We start from the raw sequence: 24,656 nt of genomic DNA, 5'->3' as shown, positions 1-24,656 counted from the left end.
CGTTGGTGGAGCTGTGAAATGATCAAACCATTCTGGAGAGCAATTTGGAACTATGTCCAAAGGGCTATAAAGCTTCGCATACCCTTTGACCCAGCAATACCACTATTGAGTCTTTTTTCCCAAAGAGATCATAAAAAAGGAAAAAGGACCCACATGTACAAAAATATTTATACCTGCACTTTTTGTGGTGGCAAGGAATTAGAAATTGAGGGGTTGCCCATCAATTGGGGAATGGTTGAACAAGTTGTAGTATATGAATGTGATGGAATTCTACTGTGCTGTAAGAAACGATGAGCAGGCAGATTTCAGAGAAACCTGGAAGGATTTACATGAACTGATTCTAAGAGAGATGAGCAGAACCAGGAGAACATTGTACACAGTATCAACAACATTATGTGTTGATCAACTGTGATAGACTTGATTATTCTCAGTAATACAATGGTCCAAGATGGTTCCAAAGGATTCATGATGAAAAATGCTCTCCAAATCCAGAAAAAAAAAGAACTGTGGAATCTAGATGTAGATCCAACCATACTATTTCTATTTTGTTGTTGTTGTTGTTTTGACGTTTTTCCTTTTTGCTCTGATTCTTCTTTCACAGCATGACTAATTCAGAAATATGTTTAATGTGATTGTACATTTATAACCTATATCAGATTACTTGCTGTCTTGGGGAAGGGGAATAGAGGGGAGGGAGTGAGAAAAATTTGAAACTAGAAATCTTATAAATAAAAATGTTTAAAACTATCTCTACATGTAACTGGAAAATAAAATATTTATATGAAAATAAATTAAATAAATAAATATTGTTGTTTGACAAAAACAAAACAACAACAAGAAGAATGAAGAAAACCAGGAAAAACAAATGCAGAAGAAAAAAGAAAAGGAGGGAAGCTAGGAAGAAAATATTAGGTAAGGTGGAAGAAGAGGACTAAAGGGAAAAGATGATAAGAAAATTAGAAAGAAATAGCAAAAGATGGAACACAAAAATGTACCATAATGACTTTAAGAATTAATGTATGGGGCAGCTAGGGGCAGTGGATAAGGCACGAGCCTTGGATTCAGGAGGACCTGAGTTCAAACCCAGCCTCAGACACTTACTAGCTGTGTGACCCTGGGCAAGTCACTTAACCCCCATTGCCCTGCAAAAAAAAAAAAAAAAGAAAAGAATAGGAAGTGAAGAATGATACTTGAAGGATATAAGAGGTGGGCCATGTTTTCTGGGCATTGCTATTATGATTATGAGCAAATGGGTCTCTCTGCTCTTTTCAGTAAGCAAAAAGTGTGGGAAAATAAAGCTTCTTAGATGCAACTTGGAAATTTTCAATCTGCAGGGTACACTCCAACCCTACACCTCTAAAGAATATTGTAGAAGAAAGCTTTACAATTACAATCATGTCATTTAAATGTGAAGGCTGAGTGATTATTTCAAAATGAGTTTATTTATCCCCATAACTAAAACTAAAGCTGTAATATTTTTAGGCAAAGTTTTTAGTTTTAAAATAAGTAATAAGTAAAAATAAAGATTTTTAAAGTAAATTTTATTTAATACAACCCAAGTTGACCCCACACAGAGAAGCCAACTGATTCCTATAAGCATTACAGAAAGAAAGAATTCCTATAGATTCCTCATGGCCTCTCATATCAAAGCTGCAGAGCCCTTCATCTCCAATCCAAATGTGCTAATGTATGGCTGATTGAATCTGTCCCTGGTTCATCTCTATATTGAAAAGCTTTCTTACAATCAGGTTTCTGGATACCCATGCTTAAGAAAAATATGTCTTCTCATCCAATTCAACTGAGGCTTCTTGCGGAGAATAGCCAAGATACCCATCCAGATCATAATTCCGTATGCTCTGTCTTCACCCCAGCTGATTCCTTTGCCAAGAGTTCAATGAAAAATGCCACCTCCTTCTCCTTCCGTTTCTTGGCTACTTTGGGAGTGATGTTAATGTGGAGGTACTCTTCATTATGATCATATGTAGGCCATTTTAGTAACCCTTCACCATTTGGGTTTCTGGAAATATAAGAAGATTTTCTTTCAAATTATGATTATTTAATCACAGGTGTTGGTAGAGGTTAAAAAAAGAAGAGAAGGATGAGGAACACATTAAATATGCAAGGACAAATTTCCTAATATTTGAACAATATTAAATTTTCCTCTTCTAAAAAGCTTCTAAGATCTTATATAATAAATTAAAGCACTAAACATTGAAATAATTATTTTACCAGTAATATTTTTAATCATTTAAAGGGAATAGATAAAGGCAAATCAGAAACAAAAGAATTTGGCAACCTAGTGTTTGGTCAACTCAAGAACATAAATTACTGGGAGAAGAATCCCATATTTGAAGATGTAAGGGGGTAGAGGTAGGTGGATTTGGTTACTCTCCTACCCTTGCCTCACATAATTCAAGTACAAGCTGTAATGACAGATGACAAAGTGTTAATATGTTAATAAAGTGATAACATTTAGTAATCCCTTTTCCAAAGGCTAGACAACTTTCTCTGAATGCATTGGAAGTGGCAATCATTGCCTAGGAAAAACCTAGAAATGCCTTTAGGGTCCTTAAACGGCTAAATCTCTAGCTTTGCAGTCCTTCAAGGAAAAGCCCAAACTTTGAAAGAAAATCAGGAGGGGGATTTCTTTTTCCTTCCTCCCACTGGACATGGTATCTAGCAGACCTATTTACCCCAGAAAAAGAAATACATGCAAAAGATGTAATCACTTCAAAAAGTGGGGCGATATACAATCTTCAGGCGAACATAGATACAGAAATACAGTCAATCAAGTGTTAGAGCCTCTGTCAGACAGAAAAAAAAGAAAAAGAAAAAGAAAAAAGAAAAAGAGTGGATTATGGATTCAAAAGAAAGCAAGTTCTGGCAACATTCAGGCCATTGTGCCTCAGTCTAGAAATATGCCTGGAAAAGATACAAAGTTTAAAGTGGAAGCTTTGTGTGGAATCCAAATAAGAGAAAGTGTATTGAGGATGGGCAGCAGTATTGTGATAAGTAGCTATGTCCTTATGTGTTACCTTCATGTGAATACCACCACCTTGGCACTTTAAATATATGTCTGCCTTTCATATCAATTCCATGTGCATATATACATGTATGTGTCTATGTGTATCTATATATGTATATATGTGAATGTATGTGTGTATATTCGAATCTATATATGTGTATTGTACACATATATGTATGTGTGTATATATTATTGGAAGGGACCTTTAATAACAGAATCTGTAAAGTTTTTAATACATTGCCTGGCATATATGTGCTTAGTAATTCCTAGTTCTTTTTCCTTTCTTCTAATGAAATAGAGGATTTCTAAGTATTTCTGATGAAAGTACCAAAGAGAAGTAGATAATTTAACAAACACAAGAATCAAGGGAAGCATAAAAAGGTAAACATGAGTAATCAATCATAAGGGACTAAGTTTAAACAATTTACAGTTTATACATTCCTATACAGGGAGATTATGCAGGTATACCTTGGAATTCCATCATCATGATGGGTCATAAAGGATCTAATTAGACAAAGGGCCTGAAAGTGATTCCATTGTTTTAATAGTCGTAAAAGAAAAATTGAAAGGGTGGGAAAGAGAAATACACCGGGAGAGGGAAGAAGAATATTATCTCATATAATTGGGTTTCACATGTAGAAATCTATACAAGGAAGATAGATTGAGGGGAGGGGTAACAATCGATCCTTTCTCTTATCTGAAATGGTCACAGAAAATACACATACACACAGTTGGGTACTGACATGCATTTCATCTAACAGGGAAACAGGAGGAAATTAGTTAAGGAAAAAGGGAAAGGATGAGGGAAGAATAGGGAGCATAAATTAAGGAAGTGGTTAATAAGAAGCAAAAGAATCTGTTAAAGTAGAAGTGGGAGCAAAACAGAAATAAAAGTATTAGAGGATAGAATAGAAGGAGGTACAGAATCAAAGATCGTAACTATGAATGTAATATGGGGTTTACTCTTTCATAAAATGGAATAGAACAGCTGTATGGATTAGAAACCAGAATTCAACATTATTTACAATAAATACACTTGAAACAGAATGATACACACAGACTTAAAACAATAGGTGGGAGCAAAATCAATTATGCTTCAGCTTCAGTAAAAAAAAAAGGCAAGATGGCAATCATGATTTTATATGCAACAGAAACTACAAAAATATACCTAATAAGAAGAAATAAACAGGAAATTTCTATTTAGCTGAATGATACAATAGACAGCAAATTAATATCAATGCTAAAATATGTTCAACAAAATATATTCATATCTATATTACTCAAAGAAATGTTAAATGAATTACAGGGAGGAGTTGATGGTGAAATGATTAAAGTGGAAGAACTGAATCTAACTTGCTCAACCTTATATGATCTAAACAAAAACAGAAAAAGAAAGGAATTGAATAGAATTTTGGAAATTTAGCTATGATAGCTTTCTAGGGAATGTTGAACTGCCAAAAATTATGGGTAATATATGAACAAAATTATAAAGGACTCTTCACACAAAAACATCTAAGCAATTGAAATGTTCATTGATCATGGGCAGACTGAGTTAATATAATAAAACTACCAACACTGCCTAAACTAATTCATTTAGTGAGTACCATACCAATAAAATTACCAATGAAAAACTTTAGAGAACTAGAAAAAATAGCAAAATTTATGTGGAAGAATAATAGGTCAAAAATATCAAGGGAACCCATGAGGAAAAGTGGAAAGAAAGGGACTGGAGGAGTACCAGATCTCAAATTGTATTACAAAGCAGTAGTGGTCAAAAAAATTTAGTACTGAGTAATAAATAGAAAAGTGATACACTGGAACAGATTATCCAGGCATCCAGAAGAGATATCTGGAATAATATCCATAAGCAAATGAATGAGATAGACTTGTATTTCATAAAAAAGTTCCCAGATATTAGGGCAAGAATTCACTATTTTGCTAAAACAGAAAAAGAAAATTATAGACCAATTTCCCTAGTGAATATCTATGCAAAAAAATCTAAATAAAATATTATCAAAGAGATTACAGCAATTTGTCCTGAGAATAGTACACTGTGACCAGATGGGATTTATACTAGGAATGCAAGGCTGGTTCAATATTACGGAAACTATCAACATAATTGACCACATCAATAACAAAACTAAATGAAATAATGATCATCTCAATAGATGTAGACAAAGCTTTTTACAAAATACAGCACCCATTCCTATTAAAAGCACTAGAGAGGATAGGAATAAAAGTTTTCCTTAAAATAATAAGCAGTATTAGATGGCGGAGGAGAGGCTGTGACTTCCACAAACTTCAGATAAACCCCTCCACTCACGCCCAAATAACGGGGTAAAAAAATCAAAACCCAGAACAGCCTAATGCACATAAGAACAGAGTGAGACTATTTCTCTGCAAAAGAGGGCAATTCCGATCACCTACTGATCAGGTTGAACAGCTCAGCACATAGTCTGGACCCAGCCAGGGACAGTGCTTCCAGCACATATCAGAGTCTTCAGCACCAGCAGCTTCTGAGGCTCCAATCACAGACTGGTGAAGGAGTTCAGGGGTAGTCTGGGGTGAAGTGGAAGCAGTATCTACTGGAGTTGAGGCAAAGCACCCTGGGTCTGAACCAGTGGGCTGAATCCAGTGGTGGTGGCCTAGTGGGTGAGGGGCAAAAGCATTCCAAGCTTCTGACCATAGAGAATCAGAGTTCAATCAGACTTCTGATTCTGGGTCAAAGAGAAAGCAGCCATGATTATTCACAGGCCAGGCAGGCTGAGAAGAAGCCCAATCACTCCCTGTGCTGCACTGTAGCATGAACAATGTGTCCTGGAAGCAGTGCTACATTTTAAGAAGGAGCTAAAAGCCAAGAAATAGTAAGCCAGGATAAGTAGGCAGAGAAAGCAGAAGACCATTGAAAACTTCTTTGGGGGAAATGTAGACCACAATACAACCTCAGAAGAAGATAATAACAGGGTCAAAGCTCCAACATGCAAAGCATCCAAGAAAAATATGAACTGGTCTCAGGCCATGGAAGCTCTCAAAAGGGACTTTGAAGAGAAAGTAGGAGAAATAGAAAGAAGATGTAGAGAAAAGGAGGAAAGAATGGAAAGGTAAATGAGAGCAATGCAGGAGAGTCATGAGAAAAAAGTCAACAGTTTGAAAAGCCAAATGGAAAAGGAGATTAAAAAACTGTCTGATGAAAATAACTGAGGTATAGGAGGAATAGACTGGGGGAGGGGGAAGAAGAGAGATGGTCTGAGGAAAGGTAGTTCACATGAAGGAAACAAGAAAAAAGCTTATGGAGGGGAGGGGAAGAGGGGGAAGGAATTGGGGAGTGAGTGAACCTTAATATCATCAGAATTGGTTCAAAGAAGGACTAACATACATACTCAAGTAGGTATAGTACTATATTTTTGCCCTGAGGGAGGGGAGGGAGATGGAGGGGGGGGAAGGAGGGAAGGACAGATTTGGGGAGAGAGTAGTAAAAAGCAAAATACTTTCGAGGAAGGTAAAGATGTTCTGCATAACAGCACAAGTATGACATATTGACTTGCTTGATTTCATAGGGAGGGTTGAGGAGGGAGGGATGGAGGATGAAAATTTAGAACAGAGAATTAGCTCAAAGACCTTAATTTCATCAGAGTGGGCTCATAGAGGGAATAACATTCACACCCAATTGGGAGGAGTAATCTTTTTAACCCTACAGGAAAGCAGGAGGGGAAGAAGATAAGGAAGGAAGGGTGAAAAAGGGGGAGTGAAGAGCAGGGGAGGGGACAGTTAGGAGTAAAACACTTTTGAGGAGGAATAGGTTAAAAGAAGATAGAAAATAGAGTAAATATCATGGGAAGGGAAAAGGCTAGAGGGAACTAACTAGTTATGATGATTGATTATAATGGCAAAACCTATGGTACCTATCTTGCTGTGCTATGATGAAGAAAATTCTCTGTCAAATTTAAGGTACTATATATGGGTTATAATGAACAGGATACTATCAGAAAAACCTGGAAAGACCTACATGAACTGAAGCAGAGTGAAATGTACTGTATACAAAATAACAGCAATAGTGTAAGATGATTTGCTGGGAAGCATGTGGTTATTTTCAGCAAGGCAGTGATCCAATATAACCCTGAAGGACTTATGAAAATTGCAACCCATCTACAGAAAAAGAACTTATAGTATCTGAAAACAGATGGAATCACATTTTTTTCCATTTTTTTCTCCTCTTTGACAATTCTTCAATCTGAAGTTTTGGGTTTTTTTTTTTACTGTTTTCTCTCAACCTAGCTAATGTGGGAATGTTTTCCATGACTACTCATGTATATCTTATTTTAAAATGCTTGAATTCTAGTGGGGGGTAGGTGGGAATGGAGGAGGAAGAGAAGGTGGAACACAAAGTTTTTTAAAAATTGATTTTAAAATCTGTTTTTACATATATTTTGAAAAATAAATGCAAAATGCAAAATGGATGATTTTGATTGCATTAAATGGAAAAGTTTTTGTACAAACAGAAGCAATACAGCCAAAATTAGAAGGGAAGCAGAAAGCTGGGAAACATTTTTTACAGCCAATGTTTTTCATAAAGGCCTCATTTCTCAAATATGTAGGGAACTAAATCAAATTTATATGAATGTAAGTTATTCCCCACTTGAGAAATGGTCAAAGGATATGAACAGGCAGTTTTCAGATGAAGAAATCAAAGTTACCTATTCCCATATGAAAAATGCTCTAAATCACTATTGATTAGAGAAATGAAAATTAAAGCACATCTGAGGTATCACATCACACCTATCAGCTTGGATAATATGACCAAAAAAAAAAGAAATGTTGGAGAAGTTGTGGGAAAATTGGAACACTAATGCATTATTGGTGGAGTTGTGAATTCATCCAACCATTATGGAGAGCAATTTGGAACTATACACAAAGGGCTATGGTACTGTGCATATCCTTTGACCCAGTGATGTCACTACTAGTTAAATATTCCAAAGATATCATAAAAAGGGGAAAAGACCCACATTTAGAAAAATATTTATAGCAGTTCTCTTTGTGGTGGCAAAGAATTGGAAATTGAGGGGATACCCATCAATTGGGGAATGACTGAACAAGTTGTGGTATGTGAATGTGATGGAATACTACTGTGCTATAAGAAATGATGAACAGGCAGATTTCAGGAAAACCTGGAAAGACTGAAGTGGACTGATGCTGAGTGAAGTGAGCAGAACCAGGAGAATATTGTATATAGTAACAGCAACACTGCGTGATGATCAGGTCTGATAGACTTAACTATTCTCAGCAATACAATAATCCAAGACAATTCCAAAGGAATCATGATGAAAAATGCTCTTCATATCCAGAAAAAAAGAACTGTGGAATCTTTTTTTGATGTTTTTCCCCTTTTGTTCTTATTCTTCTTTCATAACATTACTAATGCAGAAATATGTTTAATGTGATTGTACATATATAACCTATATCAGATTGCTTTCTTTCTTGGGGAGGGTAAAGGAAAGCGAGTGAGCAAGAAAAATTTGGAATTCAAAATCTTATAAAAACAAATGTTGAAAATAATCTTTACATGTAACCGGAAAATAATAAAATACTTTTATGACAAAAAATAACAATCCTCTGATAAAAATATTTTCCCTTCTTTTTGATTTTTTTGTTATAAAGAAAGACATTTGGAAGGGGGAAGAAAGAGGGATATATTTGGAAGTGTAGATGATTTAAAAACAAAATATATCAATACTTTTTTGAAAAATATTTCCCTCTTTATTACTATCCTTACCCATTCCTAGCAAAGTTGGCCCAATATTTCATCACCATCCTGCTAATTTGCTTCTCCTCTTCTGGGGAACCATCTGAAAATGAGAGATATTAGAATGTGAGTAGTCCCTATTAAAGAGCAAAACTCCAAAGTTTATTTTCAGTGCCCACTTCACCTTGTTTTACTTTCACAAATTGTTTCCTCTTAGAAATATATTCATGTTTTGTTTTTACCTTCCAAAATTTACTGATTATTCCGGCTTAGTGAGAAGCCCCTTGTAACTCATCAAAACTGCTTAGGAAAGCCATTAATACAGTGAAAATTCATTCAACGTAAGACATTTGTAGCAACTCCAGTACTACTACAACATGCACATTTCTATTATTAATCCAACAGGAAAACAGGAAGGAAATTGTTTAAGGAATATTGATTTTTTAAATTTAACAAATATATTTTTCTCCATAGTTAACACCACCCCATTGGGAAAAGAGGAAGGAAAAATTTGCCTTTTAACAAATATGCAGAAGAAAACAAAAACTATTTTAAAAAATAATACCATATTGGTTTCCAGACTGGTTATACTGATTCAGAGGTCCAGTAACCGTGCACAAATGTTTCTATTTTCTCATATTTCATTCGTCACCATGTTTCTTTTCCTTTTTCATCATTACTGCCACTTAAAAGATTGTGAGAAAGAGTCTTAGAATTACTTTAATTTGCCTTTGTCTAATTGGTGTGATTCAGGACATTATTTCATATGGTTTAAAATAACCTAGGTTGGGGCAGCTAAGTGGCACAGTGGATAAAGCACTAGCCCTGGATTCAAGAGGACCTGAGTTCAAATCCAGCCTCAGACACTTGACACTTACTAGCTGGGTGACCATGGGCAAGGTCCTTAAACCTCATTGACCTGCAAAAAAAAAATGTAAAAAAAATTTAAATAGCTTAGCTTTCTTCCCTTGAACATTTTCTCTTCATATCCTTAGACCATTTGTCTATAGGAGAATGGACTCTTTTCTCATAAATTTAATCAATACTTTATATATTTTGGAAGTGAAAAATTTGTCAGAGAAATTTGCCTCAAAGGTTTCTTTTCCAGTTTATTATTTGCCCTTTAGTCTTAATTTTTTTGATGTTTGTGCAAAATCTTTTTTAAAAAATTTTATGCAATATGAATTCAATGTCTTTTGTTTTCAATTTTAGTTTTTAAATTTTCATATTCTTATTTTAGCATTTACTTGAAATTTTTATATTGGCTGGCTTTTTTATATTTATATTGTTATATTGGCCTTACAAATTCAGTGATTTGTTTTATATTATTATTCCAAATGGCTAGATATATAAATTTCCTTTAAAAAATTACTTTGGGGACAGCTAGGTGGTACACTGGATAGAGCACTGACCCTGGATTCAGGAGGAGGTGAGTTCAAATCCAGCCTCAGACACTTGACACTTAACTAGCTGTGTGACATTGGGCAAGCCACTTAACCCCAATTGCCTCACCATAAATAAAAAAGCAAAAACAAACAAACAAAAATTACTTTGAACTTGGCTCTTCTCAGTGGTACAATTATCTAAGACTTTCCAAAGAACTCATGACAGAAAATGTTCTCCACATCCAGAAAAAATAACTGTGGATTCTGAATGCAGATTGAACCATACTGTTTCTAATTTTTGGTTGTTGGTTTTTTTGTTTGTTTTTGAGGTTTTCCCTTTGTGTTCTGATTCTTCTTTCACAACATGACTAATGCAGAAATATGTTTAATATGATTGTATATATATAACCTATATCAGATTGTTTTCTGTCCAGGGAAGGGAGGGAAGGGAGAGAGGGAGAAAAAATTGGAACTAAAAATCTTATGAAAACAAATGCTGAAAACTATCTTTACATATAACTTGAAAATAATAAAATACTTTTAAGATAAAAAAATTACTTTGACTCAATCCTAGTTTTGTTATCTTATCTCATTGTTCTCATTATCTTTAATGAATGTTCCTATCATTTCTGTGATTTGTTTATTTTTTTCCAGTTGAATAGAATTTTATTTTCCAAAATATGTGTAAAAACAAAATTTTAACATCAATTTTTTAAAAACTTTGTGTTCCAACTTCTCCTCCCCCTCTCCATTCACACCCCCCACCCACAAGAACTCAAGCAATTCAAAATATGTTATACATGAGTAGTCATGGAAGAATTCCCATATTAGCTAGTTGTGAGAGAAAACAGTCAATAAAACCAAAACTTCAGATTAAGGAATTGTCAAAGAGGAAAAAAAATGTGTTTCCATCTGTTTTCAGATAATATCAGTTCTTTCTCTGCAGATGGGCTGCAATCTTCATAAGTCCTTCAGGGCTATATTGGATCATTGCCTTGCTGAAAATAAGCACATGCTTCCCAGCAGATCATCCCACACTATTGCTGTTATTTTGTATACAGTACATTTCACTCTGCTTCAGTTCATGTAGGTCTTTCTGGGTTTTTCTGATAGTATCCTGTTCATCATAACCCGTATATAGTACCTTAAATTTGACAGAGAATTGTCCTCACAAAAGCCCAGCAAGATAGGTACCATAGGTTTTGCCATTATAATCAATCATCATAACTATTTCCCTCCATCCCACTCTCTTCCCATGACATTTACTCTATCTTCTTTTTACCTATTCCTCCTCAGAAGTATTTTACTTCTGACTATCCTCTCCCTCACTCTGCACTCCCTTTGTTCACCCTTCCTTCTTTATCCTCTTCCTATTTTCCTGCAGGGTTAAATAGATTGCTCCTCCCAATTGGGCATGAAAGCTATTCCCTTCATGAGCCCACTCCAATGAGATCAGGGTCCCTGAGCTAATTCTGTGTTCTAAATTTTTCTTCCTCCCTCCCTCCTCAACCCTCCCTATGAGATCAAGCAATTCAATATGGCATATTGGTGCAGTAATGTATAACATCTTCACCTTCCTTGAAAGTGTTTTGCTTTTTACTGCTATCTCCCCCAATCTGCCCTTTCCTCCTTCCCTTCTTCCCCCCTCCCCTTTTCTCCCTCCCCCCTCCCCTCAGGGCAAAAATATATTACTACACCTACTTGAGTATGTATGTTAGTCCTTCTTTGAACCAATTCTGATGATATTAAAATTCACTCACTCCCCAACTCCTTCCCCTTCTTCTAATCTCCTCCATAAGCTTTTTTCTTGTTTCCTTCATGTGGACTACCTCTCCCCAGACCATCTCTCCCTTTCTCCCTCCCCCAGTTTATTCCTCCTACACCTCAACCCTATTTTAATGATGTCATCATGGATTAGTTGGGCGGCACTGTTGACAAAGCACCAGCCCTGGACCCAGGAGGCCCCAAGCCCACATCCAGCCCCAGACATAAGATACCCAACCTGGTCTGCCCTACAAAGAACAAAACATAAATGCTTTACAGATATCATCCCTTCATATTCAGTTCAGCCCTGTCTTCTGTGAATTTCTTACTGAGATAGTTCTTATGATTTCAAAGTATTATTTTCCCATGTAGGAATATAAATGGTTTGATCTTTTAAGATCCCTCATGAAGTCCTTTCCCTGTTTACCTTTTTATGCTTCTCCAGGGTCTTGTATTTGAAAGTCAAATTTTCTATTCAGTTCAGGTCTTTTCATCACAAATGCTTGAAAGACCTCTTTCTCATTGAAATCCCATTTTTTCCCTCAGAAAGATTATACTCAATTTTGCTGGGTATGTGATTTTTGGGTGAAGTCCCAGTTCCTTTGCACTCTGAAATATCATATTCCATGCCCTTCAGTCCTTTAATGTAGAAGCTGCCAGATCTATCTTTATCCTTATTGGAGCTCCACAGTATTTGAATTTGTTTTTTCTAGCTGCTTGCAGTATTTTCTCCTTCACCTGGGAGTTCTGGAATTTGGCTATAATATTCCTGGAGGTTTTCCTTTTGGGATCTCTTTCAGGAGGTGATCGGTAGATTCTTTCCATTTCTATTTTAACTTCTGCTTCTAGAATATCAGGGCAATTTTCCCTCACAATCTCTTGGAGGATGGTGTCTAAGCTTTTGTTTTGGTCATGGTTTTCAGGTAGTCCAATGATTTTCAAATTATACCTCCTATATTGATTTTCTAGGTCAGTTGTTTTTCCAAGGAGATATTTCACATTGTCCTCTATTTTTTCATTCAATTGGATTTGCTTTACTGTGTCTTGGTTTCTCATAAGGTCACTAGCTTCCATTTGTTCCATCCAAATTCTTAGGCAGTTATTTTAATCAGACAGTTTTTAAATATCTTTTTCCATTTGGTTTTTCAAACTGTTGACTTTTTTCTCATGACTCTCCTGCATTGCTCTCATTTACCTTTCCATTCTTTCCTCCTTTTCTCTACATCTTCTTTCTATTTCTCCTACTTTCTCTTCAAAGTCCCTTTTGAGAGCTTCCATGGCCTGAGACCAGTTCATATTTTTCTTGGATGCTTTGCATGTTGGAGCTTTGACCCTGTTATTATCTTCTTCTTCTGAGGTTGTATTGTGGTCTACCTTACCCCCAAAGAAGTTTTTGATGGTCTTCTGCTCTCTCTGCCTACTTATCCTGGCTTACTATTTCTTGGCTTTTAGCTCCTTCTTAAAGTGTGGCTCTGCTATTCACTGTTCAAGCTACAGCTTGGCCCGGAAGATGATTGGGCTTCTTCTCAGACTGGCTGGCCTCACTTTCATTTGATTTTTAAACTCTCCACTGGGTGTGTGTGTGTGTGTGTGTGTGTGTGTGTGTGTGTGTGTGTGTGTGTGTAGGGGGGTTGCCTCTCAGCTCCACTCCTGTTCTCAGCTTCAGAGGGTCCCAAGTGTTTTGTGTTGAGGGGGGGCAGGTTTTAATCTCACCTGGCCTGTTTTCAGGTCCGGAGATAACCTCAATCATATTACTAAGCAACCAACCAGCAAAGCTTTCTGTGGTGTGGTTCTCAGCTTCTGATGAGACTGCTCCCCTGTTCCCCTCCCCGACCTGGGCCTCCAGACACTCAGGATTTCTTCCTGGTTGTCCGCTGGGGTGGGACAGTCAAATCCTTTCCCCCAGGCCACTGATACCCCTGCACTTACCCCCCTGGTCCATCCATTCAGCCCGACCCCATGTTCAGTTCCAGAAGACACCGGTGCTGCAGCCAATTCAGAGGCACTGGGGCAAATCTCTTTGTCAGGTGTCTGGTGTGTTGGCCCGACTGGGGGTTTAGGCTTTATTCATGGCCCAGCACAGCCCCCTGAAATCTATCTATAGCTGGAGAAAACTCTCAGCCCATATTTTTGTGTGTTTTTCTGCCCCAAGGTTTATTTTATTGCTATTTTGGGGGCGACTGTATCAGGAGCCCTGTGCATTTAATGTCTTTCCTCTGCCATCTTGGCTCCACCCTCTGTGATTTGTTTATTAACCCAACAATGATATCTAGATGATTTTTAATAATTTTATCCATGGCTCCATGTTTAATATAATGGTATTGCACTGTAATGAGTAAAGCATATTTATGTTTCTGCTTTTTTGGTACCTATTTGTGAACTTTTTACATCCTAAGAGACGATCAATTTGACATGCATGACTTTTTATTCCTATTTAACATTCATCAGAATTCTGTCATATCTATTTTTTTTCTAAAATTTCTATTCATGTTAATTTATTTTTTAATTTTGTATTTAAATTTACATGGGGCTGATAGGGGTAAATTGAGATCTCCCATTATTATAGTTTTATTATTAATTTTTATAATTCATTTGGTTTTTACTTTAAAAATTTATAAGCTTTGATATTGGGTTCATACTTTAAATATAGAGAAAAATATTTGTACGTGCTACTTTTCAGCAAAATGTAGTTTTCTTCATCTCTTATTTATATTTATTTTTGCCATTGCCTTGTATGAAATCATAACTTGTATCTTTGTTTTATGTATGCATGTGTTTATACATGTGTGTTTCTGTGAGTGGCATTCAGCTGAGGAATAATAGATTTTATCCAATGCCTTAACTGAGTCTTTCTTTTTCAAATGTTTTTCTTTTGAGCAACATACTAAATTCTGTTTTAATGGTAAGTTCATCTCATTTACATTCAAAATTATGATAGTTAATTGTTTATTCCCCCATTCTATTCTCATATTTTTATTCTGTATTCTCTTCCTGTTCATCTTAAGTTATTTTGCTTTTTTACTCTTGTTTTATCTCATTCTTCACTATCCTCTCTCTAAGCTTAAGGTTTCTTTTGATTATGAATAATCTTTCCTTCTACATATTTTCCCTTTTTTATTATGCTTTCCCTCTTCCTCTTCCTATCTGTATTCTTGTCGAGTTGAATGGATTGCAACACCACATTCTTATGTGTTCTTCTGTTGTTTGACTTGCATACATGAACGTGAAATTCAAATGGAATCTTCTGTCACTTCTCCATTGTTTTCATATAGTGCTACTTACAAAATCCAGTTGTGTGTCTTACAATGTTTCCCAACATTTCACGCATTTTCCCTTATTTCCTTCTTTCTCCCCTAACCGCTTTTGTTGTTTCCAGTTTGGAATCCACTTTTCCTCCAGAATTGCTGTCCCTTACATTACACAGTGCACTTTTCTGTACACTCTCCTTAGGCAGCAATGTACATGGATGGAAAACTTAGGGTAAATAGCAAGGCAAAAGCTCCAAGAGGAAAAGAGGGGAACTCACATGCTCATAGCACGAACTTTGAGAGCACAGATGGCTTTTCTGACTTTGAAGGGATTCTTCAAAAGTACGTCATTATTTCTCTCCTAAGCTCATTACCAGTATCTTTAAAAGCAGGGCCACCATCAAAGGGAATCAAACCCCTTGAGCATAACTATCTGGAATACTTGTGGCACTCTGTTTTGGATAAGAGAATATTCAAGCTTTCTAGCTTGACCTCAGACACCATCTAATCCAACTCATTCAGAACAAGAAAACCCTTCACATGCTAATAAGTTGTCTAGTCTCTGGTTGAAGATGTTCAGTGATGAGTAACTCATTACCTTAAGAGACAGCACAAGAATTCTTTCAGACAGTTAAAATGTTTCCTTGTATTACCCATTGCATTTGGTTCTACCCATGCAGAGCAAATCTAATTCCACATGATAACCTTTTACTGTATATTCTTAAAAATACCTTGCTACCATTTGCTTTCAAAATCTTCTCCGCTTCAAGGTAAAGACTGACTGATCCTTTAACTCTTCTCAAATGATATGGTCTTAAGAGACCTCCCCCATCTGGTTACCCTACTCTTGATATTCTTTATTTTGTCATTGTACTCTTTAAATTTTAGTGCCAAAAATCTAAACAGGATGCTACAGATGTGGTCTGAGCAGCAGTGAGTAAAGCAGGACTATCAGATCTTTTATCTTAATCACTATGCCACTGTCAATGTGTTCTAGCATCACATCCTTAGGGGAAAAAAAAATCCTGGTTCAGTTATGACACTTGAGTGTTAGTCTGGAGATGGAAAACAGAGATGTTTGTTCTATTTCCAGCTCCATCATGAGTATTAGGTAAGTAACTTCACTCTCTGGGACACAACAATCTCCTCTATACACTGGAGATAATAATACATCATCCTTTCTACCCCACAGCAGTGTTGTAAGAAGTAAATGAGATAAGAATAGCCCTTTGATAATCTAAAGAAGTTTAACTTATGTAAGGACTAAAGTTATCTTTCAGAAGTGGCCCATAGGTAACATTTTAATGAGACTTTTAGAGCAAGGAAAGATCCATTACCTTTTAAAAATGGAGATCCAAAGACAGAAAAGATGTCATCCCCATGGTCTGCCTTGACTGTTGCTGGTTTCAAGTTTCCCCAGCGACTTGCCCGATGCTGATATTCATACAGGTAAGTGGGTGCATCTAAATCTGAAAGGAAAGAAAATGGAGGAAAATTCTAATGTCCTTTGTAACAAATGGATCATTCTTGATAACTTTTGGAAAGCTAAGACATGCTTGTGTTCTGAGGTATTATTTAAATCATTAGTCTTAGCTCTTCTCAACAATACAATGATCCAAGACCATTCCAAAGGACCCACAGTGGAAAATGTTCTCCACATCCAGAAAAAGAATGCTGAAATCTGAATGCAGATTGAACTATACTATTGCTATTTTTTTCTTTCTTGAGGTTTTTCTCTTTTGTTCTGATTCTTCTTTCACAACAGGATTGATGAGGAAATATATTTAATGTGATTGTACATATATAACCTATATCACATTGCTTGCCACCTTGGAGAGAGGGGAGGGAAGGGAGGGAGAAAAATTGAAGCTCAAAATCTTATAAAAACAAATGTGGAAAAAACCCACAAATGTGGAAAACTACCTTTACATGCAACTGGAAAAAATACTATTAAGATTTTAAAAAATTAAATCATTGGAAAACCTAGGTCCTGGGCACATAATATAGAGGTACCAAGAGAAGTGTTCAGAATGATGGCCAAAATTAAAGGAGGTGTGTTTTCCCTGCTAAGGTTACCATCTATCCTATGCTAATTCATTAAGAGTCTAAGTTTTGACTTCCTGATCATAGAATATTAAAATTGGCTGCAAAAATAGAAGTAATCTTGTCCAATCTTCATACCTATGTGTGTGTGTGTGTGTGTGTGTGTGTGTGCGCGCGCGCGCGCGTAGTCATCCAGTTTCTGCTTGATAAAGGTGGCTCATTCTAGATTTCTATGCAGCAGCCATTCCGGGCTTAGTAATAGATTGAGTAAATGTCTCTTCTCACACACAATCTGTTCCTGTCTCTACTATACTTCATGTCTTTGTACTATGCATTTTCATCTAAGAAATATTCAAGCAAGGATTTTTACCCTGGTCTTCAAAACCAAGTACTCTTTTTGTTACATAGACCTCTGAGTAGGATCTGTCCAAAGTCACTCCAGAGTCATCTAAAAGCTGAAATCTGAAAGGGATATATCTGGCTTTATCATCACCCCTTTCCTTCATATTCCTTCAAAACTCACCTCTGTTAAGCCGACCCAAAATCACAGTTGGAATCCAAAATGTCAAGTCTCCTAGCATTTCCAGAAATAGGGTTTTCTTTTTGACAGGATCTTGTGTCCCTCCAAGATACTCTTCAGTTATTACTGGAGTAAGAACTTTGGGGATTTTCTATAATGACCAGTGAATTGAAAAGTAAAAAGTGACTAAACATTAATTCATTCATTTCTTTCATTTCTTTATCTATCAATTAATTTATCCCTCTATCTATCATTTGATCTCTTCATTGACTTAATACCTTATTTAAGGCTGCCATTATTAGTGTCTTTCATGATATTGACACTGCTTTATAAACAAGCTTCAATGTTATGAAACAGCTAAAAGTTCTTAAAGCACATGGCCCATTTATGATATTGTTTGTTCGATTAAATTCCTCAAAGAGGTTTCCTCTAAAATAATTATTTATGGAATATGTTATTAAAATTGGGGCAATATGACTATTTAAAGACTATTTTGTGGTGAATCCCTTCTGTAGACATTCTGTAGAAAATAAGTATGAATTAGACAACTTCCTTCAGCATGACACAGTAGATGGAGAGTTAGCCTAGACCTAGGAAGCATAAAGATAATGGTTCAAGTCCTGAAACTGTTACATACTGCCTATGTGACTTTGTACAAATTATTTAACTTCTCTAGGCTCTTCTCTAAGACTACAAACTACAAAGAAGTTGACAACCTGAGTTGGTAGAAGAATTTTCCTTATAAGGATTTTCCTCTACCAATAAAATCATGGGTCAAATCCTACCCCTATCCTGCCTTCCCAGAATTTATAATCTAAGAAGGAGTTATAACAGCAACACATATCAGTGTAACATTAAATATATTTGAATAAATGCTTAAGAAAGGTATAAACAATAGGCTATTGTGCTACTTGAAAGGTGGCGAAGAATATTCCCAAATTAGTTGGAAGTGTTGGTCAGAGAAAATATGATAAATGCACTTCATGCATTTTCTTGCTGGTTTTTACCTTAGAGGTGGGAGGACTACAATAATGGTTTCCATTTTCTAAACTGAGTTGACAAATTCAAGTTAGACTACTTTGTTCTTTGATTGCTTTGTGTTTTACCTAAGATGGAAAGATAATGGTACAATGGAAATTGTACTTGAATGGGCATCAGGAATCCCAGATTTAAGTTCTAGCCCTGCCACATACTAGAGATGTGACCTCTGGGAAACTGCTTCCCTTTTCTAGGCCTCAGTTTTCTACAATTATCAAATGAGAACATTTAACTAGAGAGGTTTTAAGATTCTCTCCTGGATCTGATATTTTATGGCTTTAGATTTCTTACAAGAAGTGGGTAAGAATGCCATAAAAGTTCTGTGGCCGTTTCTTGGTCAAGTCCATTCTCTGATATAGGATATCCCAGAATCTGCACCAAAAAAAGAAAGAAGAAAAAAAATTTTACACAATATATTAATGGTTAATCAGGAAAGAAAAGCTACCTAAGTGATACAAATATCCAAAATGATTTTATTCTACTTTAAGCTTTGAAGTTCTCTGATAAATTTGATTAGTTCAATGGATTAACATGACTCACCAAATGTTGCAGAAAATCAAAAGAATACAAAGACAAAATAAATATTTTTCAAATCCTGAAAAGAACAGGTACCCCTCTTCTACCCAGCAGAAAGAAGCATCTCTTGAAACTGGGATTCCCATACTACCCAGAGGGTTGGTCAATGGTAAGCTTCTAGATTCTTAACCATAATAGTTTACCTAGAAATTAGGCCTGAAACAGGCTGAGACAGGAACCACATTCCTTTAGAATTGTTCTCTAGAATTTCCCGTGTTAGAATGCAGATTTGAATCATTTATATATGAATAGCTATCATTTATGTCTGAATGAGTTAATTTATCATAGGATTTAGAGCTTAAAGACTCCTTAATCTAGTCCAACCAATTTATTTTACAGATATGGAAACTGAAGTTCACAGATGAACAATTAATGACTTGTGCAAAGTCACAGTAGTAGTGAGTATCAGAGCCAGGATTCAAACCTATGTCTGCAGTTTCCAGATCTGGTGCTCTTCCCAGAATATCTTATTTTTTCCGTATTGGTGGAGTTGGGAAGAGTCAAACCCAGGATTTCATACAAAACCTCTTTGATTGTAGTGGGAAGGAAACTCAAGAAAGGTCAAGGGCCCTTCAAAATTCATGGGGGAGGGAGTAGGACAGCAAGTGAGAAAAGACATGAACTCTTATATTTGTCCTGATACAAATGCACTGTATCAACCTGAGACAATCTCTTCCTTTTATGGGCCTTTTTTGTTTGTTTGTTTGTTTTTTCATCAGAAAGATAAGAGGTTTGAAGTTGATGCCTTCCAACTCCAATGTTCTAAGATTCTTTGAATAGGAGAATGTTAAAATCCTGCTTGCCTCTGCAACAATTGCCTAGAATAATTCCTTGGAAATGGTGTCCTTCAGTGGAAGAGAGAATTGCAGGGTTGTTAATTCAGAATCAATAGCAAACCATCTCTGAAGAGGAGACCAAGCACACTGAAGATTTTTCTTACCTTAACCAGGGTAGGGGAATTTCTATTTCTAGAGAGAAAAGGAGGAGAATACAAGATTCCAGAAGAAATATAGTGCTCTCACATTTGGAAAAAAACAACCAAATTCATCATCAGTGATTCCCATGATGTAGGGAAGGGGCTTGAACTGATTTTCAGCCAAGAGGTCTTTGGGACTTCTGGGGAAAAATACTCCATCCACAACTGCAGGTAGGAAGACAAATTTCTAGAAGAAAGAAAAAATAATAACATAGCCAGTTTCTTTTCCCATGTTTCTTTTCTATGGCTTATGGAAGGTCAGAGTCATAGCATCCTTTGGTGGGGTTAATAGGGAAAAGGACCTGCAACTTTACTCTGGGTCTCCAAATTACAAGAATATTGATAGACAATGTCATTATCTTGCCAATGAATAGATTATTTCTTAGTTAACTACTTTTGACTTTAATTTCAACACAATTGATCAGAACATTTATAAAGTCAGTTTAATATATAATATAGGCAATAAACAGGATATAGGAAAGGAGAAGTGTATTAAAACTAGTCCTTTATGAAGTATTATCTTGACTCTGTAAGGAGTGAAGTACTTATTGGATTCCTCTTCTTTTAAAGGTTATTTAAATGGCACTTATGCCAAAAAGTCTTTCCTGATTATTCTAGTATACATGGATGTCTCTGTCCTTGAAAGTCACTTAACATTTACTTGGATGTGAAAAAAAGCCCTGAACTTGAAGTGAAAAGGCTAGAATATGATCCATGGCTCCAACAGTTGCAGCCAATTAAATTGGATATGTTTCTATAAATCTCAGTCTCCTCATTTATAAAATCAGATGATCTTTGTAGTATGTACCTCACAGGGTTATAAGGAAATAAAATAAATACACAATTATGATCTGGTGTCATAATATTTATATATCACCTAAGATTTAATCAACCCCTAATTAACCAGCATGCATTGTGTTCTAATTGTTTTGTCTTTCTTTTCACAGAATTATAAAATCTCAGAGCTGAGGTCAGATGCTATGTAATTCCAATTCATACTTTAACAGGAATTTCCTCTATAACAAACCCAACACATTCCCATCCAGGCCTCAACTGAATACCTCCAATGAGGGGGAATTCATTACCTTTGCAGGCAACTAATTACATTTTTGAATAGTCCTAATTATTAAGTAGTTTTCTGTTATGTCAAGCTCTACAGGTGCCTCTACATCTTCTTCCCACTGCTCGTAGATGTGGTCTATGGGATCAAACTAAAAAAATAAAATAAAATGGTTCTTCTAGATAAGATCCTTTAAACTTCTTGAACACAACTACTATTATCTTCCTTAGTATTTCCTTTTCTAGGCTAACTGTTCCTCATTCCTTAATCCAATCCTCCATGGTATAAGCTAGAGGACTTTCACCATCCTTGATGTCCTCCTCTGAGAAATCATGGGCTTGTTGATTTTCCTAATAAATGATCACCCCTAAAAATGCACAAAGTACACTAGAAGTGGTCTGACCATGGTAGAATACAGAGAATATATAACCATTTCGTGCTTTTAAGTTTTGTCTCTCTAAATGAAGCCTCTTGGGGTAGCTCTATAAGAACTTCAAATTATTTATAGGATGATTTTACAAATATATTTGTATTTGTATAAAATGATAGCCATCTCTATGGCAGAGGGGAGGGAAGAAAAAGAGGGAACATAAATATACATGATAACTTTATTATATATTTAAAAGGAAGACCAATTTACACATAATAGATTTGCAGTTTCATGTGCAATCATTTTTTATTATATGATGTTATGGAAATGCTTATTTTATTTCATCAATTTAAAATAAAATAAATATTTTTTAAAAAGAAAGATAAGTAGGAACTCATGTACTAAAATTCTATAGGGGACCTTAGTCCAGAAAGTATGGGATATACTCAGTAATGAAATTGTAAAAATACAATGAGAAGCAACACCAATAAGTAGGGAAATTTGAAGATTCTTGAAAAGACTGATGTGGATACACAGGGAAATGCCAACAACTGAGGGGTTTTTTTGTTTTTTAATACATAAAGCAAAAGAAAAATGAGCAGGTAAGAGGAGGAATATAGTAAATAATATGTTATGGTCTTTAGAAAAAAAAAATCTTTTCAAAGGTAGGTGCTAAAGCTTATAAGGAGCTGAGACCAGTGAAGAAAAGTATAACCAAACAGTATTTGAAGTTACACTAGGGGAAAGAAGGGATTAGAGGAAGGATAGAATTGCTGCTTGGGGTAGTTGAGACAATAATAACTTAAAATAGAAGGAGAAAAAAGATATTTTTCTTGTTTTCCTTTTGTTCTCTCTGCCATGGAGAATGACCTTTGCACTGAAATAGTAGAACAAAATATTGGAGAGAAATAGAGAACACTTGACTACTACTCCTAATGAAGTGAAAAAACCTGGTTTCTATGAACTATGACACTACATACTGATAGAACTAGAATATGAGATCATTGAACCATTGTTGGTAATATATGAAAGTTTGTGAAGAATAGAAGAGGTATTATAGAAGTAGATAAAGGAAAGAGTAGGCCTATATTTTTAATAGATTGAAAAGAACTGCAAATTATAGTCCAATGTGAATGGTTTTTATTTCAATGAAAATTCTAGAATGAATTACTAAGGATATAGTTAACAAAGGAAGAGATGATAACAGAGCCAACATGGCTACATCAATATCATTGGATATCTCAGACTATCAGACATGTTTTACAGGGTTTCTTTTGTTGGAGATGATGGTATAGCTATAGATATGGTTTATACTTCCTTCTCCAGCTTATTTTACTGATGAATAAACTGAGGAAAATAGGGTTAAATGACATGTTAGACTGCATGAAGAGAAGTTTCTAGGAACAGGGAGCTGTACACTCATCATACCTCTTCTGGAGTATTTTGTTCGGTTATGCATCTCATGGTTTACAAAGAACATTGATGAGTTAAAGGCAGCTAGGGGTTTGTAAAAATAATTGTAAAAAATCTTAAATCTATATTATAGGAAGATTGCCGGAAGACACTGGACATGTTTAGCTTTCAAGAAATAAGATTTTGAGGGAGTCTAATGGCAATAATGTTCAAATATATGAATAATTAGTAGAAGATGATGACAAAATGAGAAACAATGAGTGGAATTTGGAAGGAAATAATTTAGATGTCATGTCAGGAAAAAGTTCTTAACAATTAGAGTTGTCCAAAATTGGAAGGGGCTTCCTTGGCTGTAGTACATTCTACCTTAGTGGAAGTCCTCAAAAAGGGGTTAGATGATAATTTTTCAAGTAGGTTGTAGTTAAGATTTCTTTCAGGATTGGTTGAACTAGAAGGAAGTTAAGGGACCTCCCAACTCTTAAATTCAGTGACTCCATGAATCAGTGAAGAAAATTGTCCATGGTATAAGAAAATCATTTCCTTATTAACAAATTACATCAACATAGATGATTTCATTTGGTTCTCTCAAACTTTAGAGGTAGACCCTCATACTCCATTATTTTACAAATAAGAAACATGAGGCTCAAAGGAGTTATAGAATCATATGACATGGGGACCTTGAAAATCATATAGTCTAACCTTCTTATTCAGTAAACATTATATTCTACAGGTATTTATTAAGTACTTATAAATATGTGCTAATATGTAGATGCCAAAGTCAGAACTCAAACAGTCCTTGCCCTTAAGCAGCTTTCATTTTTATCTATAAGGTAAAAAAAAAAAATCTGTATCTCTTTCTTTTACAGATGAAGAAATTGAGGCTCTGACAGAAGACTCATAGACTAATTCCACTTTTCCTTATTCCTAATTCAAGACACTTTCCATAAGAGCTTGCTACCATAAATACAAGCCAGACTGCACAGGTAGACTTTCAATTTAATATGGCAACTGAAGCAAAAAAGGAAAAATATTTATATGATGTATAAACCAGGGGTTAATACAGTCATGGGTTAAAGAGCCAGAATGATTCAGAAATCCATGCATAGAGACTGTGGGGTTGGGAGGGAATTTATTATGATGGAGCAATTCGTCCAAGAGAACTCCATGGAGCAGGTGGGATTTTAGGAGGAGACTGAAGAAAAGACAGGCTTATAGAGTCTTTATGCACAAGTACCTACGAGTATAATTAGCATTGAAGTGATAGTGATGGGCAGGGAGGGAAACTTTGATTACTACTCAAATAAGTAGACAAGGTTGGGATTCTCCAATACATAGTCACCCTAAACATTTTGCAGTTAATAATTAGTCCAAAGCAAAGGCCTCCTATAGCAGTTACAAGCATCTCCTCACAGGGTATACAAGGGGCATAGATTGATATTGATCTTCATTGCCTAGAGCCTTGGCCTTTAATCCAAGAAGTGTGTAGGGTATCATTGGC

At 35.7% G+C, this 24,656-nt stretch overlaps 1 protein-coding gene across 1 annotated transcript in view; it reads right to left on the bottom strand.

Annotated features, from left to right (window-relative positions):
• Window positions 1-1,524: 1,524 nt before the first annotated feature.
• Window positions 1,525-24,656, bottom strand: part of LOC122741128 (liver carboxylesterase 1-like) — a 60,885-nt gene continuing 37,753 nt past the window's right edge. The window contains exons 9-14 of the mRNA XM_043984252.1: window positions 20,362-20,502; window positions 19,055-19,135; window positions 17,729-17,876; window positions 16,500-16,631; window positions 8,796-8,868; window positions 1,525-2,017 (exon numbers count right to left, since the gene is read on the bottom strand). Coding sequence (XP_043840187.1) covers window positions 1,840-2,017; window positions 8,796-8,868; window positions 16,500-16,631; window positions 17,729-17,876; window positions 19,055-19,135; window positions 20,362-20,502 — 753 coding nt within the window. The 3' untranslated portion in view covers window positions 1,525-1,839. The remainder of the gene's footprint in view (window positions 2,018-8,795; window positions 8,869-16,499; window positions 16,632-17,728; window positions 17,877-19,054; window positions 19,136-20,361; window positions 20,503-24,656) is intronic.

Source organism: Dromiciops gliroides, chromosome 2, assembly GCF_019393635.1.
Source record: "Dromiciops gliroides isolate mDroGli1 chromosome 2, mDroGli1.pri, whole genome shotgun sequence".
Lineage (NCBI taxonomy): Eukaryota > Metazoa > Chordata > Mammalia > Microbiotheria > Microbiotheriidae > Dromiciops > Dromiciops gliroides.
The sequence above is the reverse complement of the archived record's forward strand: the minus strand, read 5'-3'. Positions and strand labels throughout refer to the sequence as shown.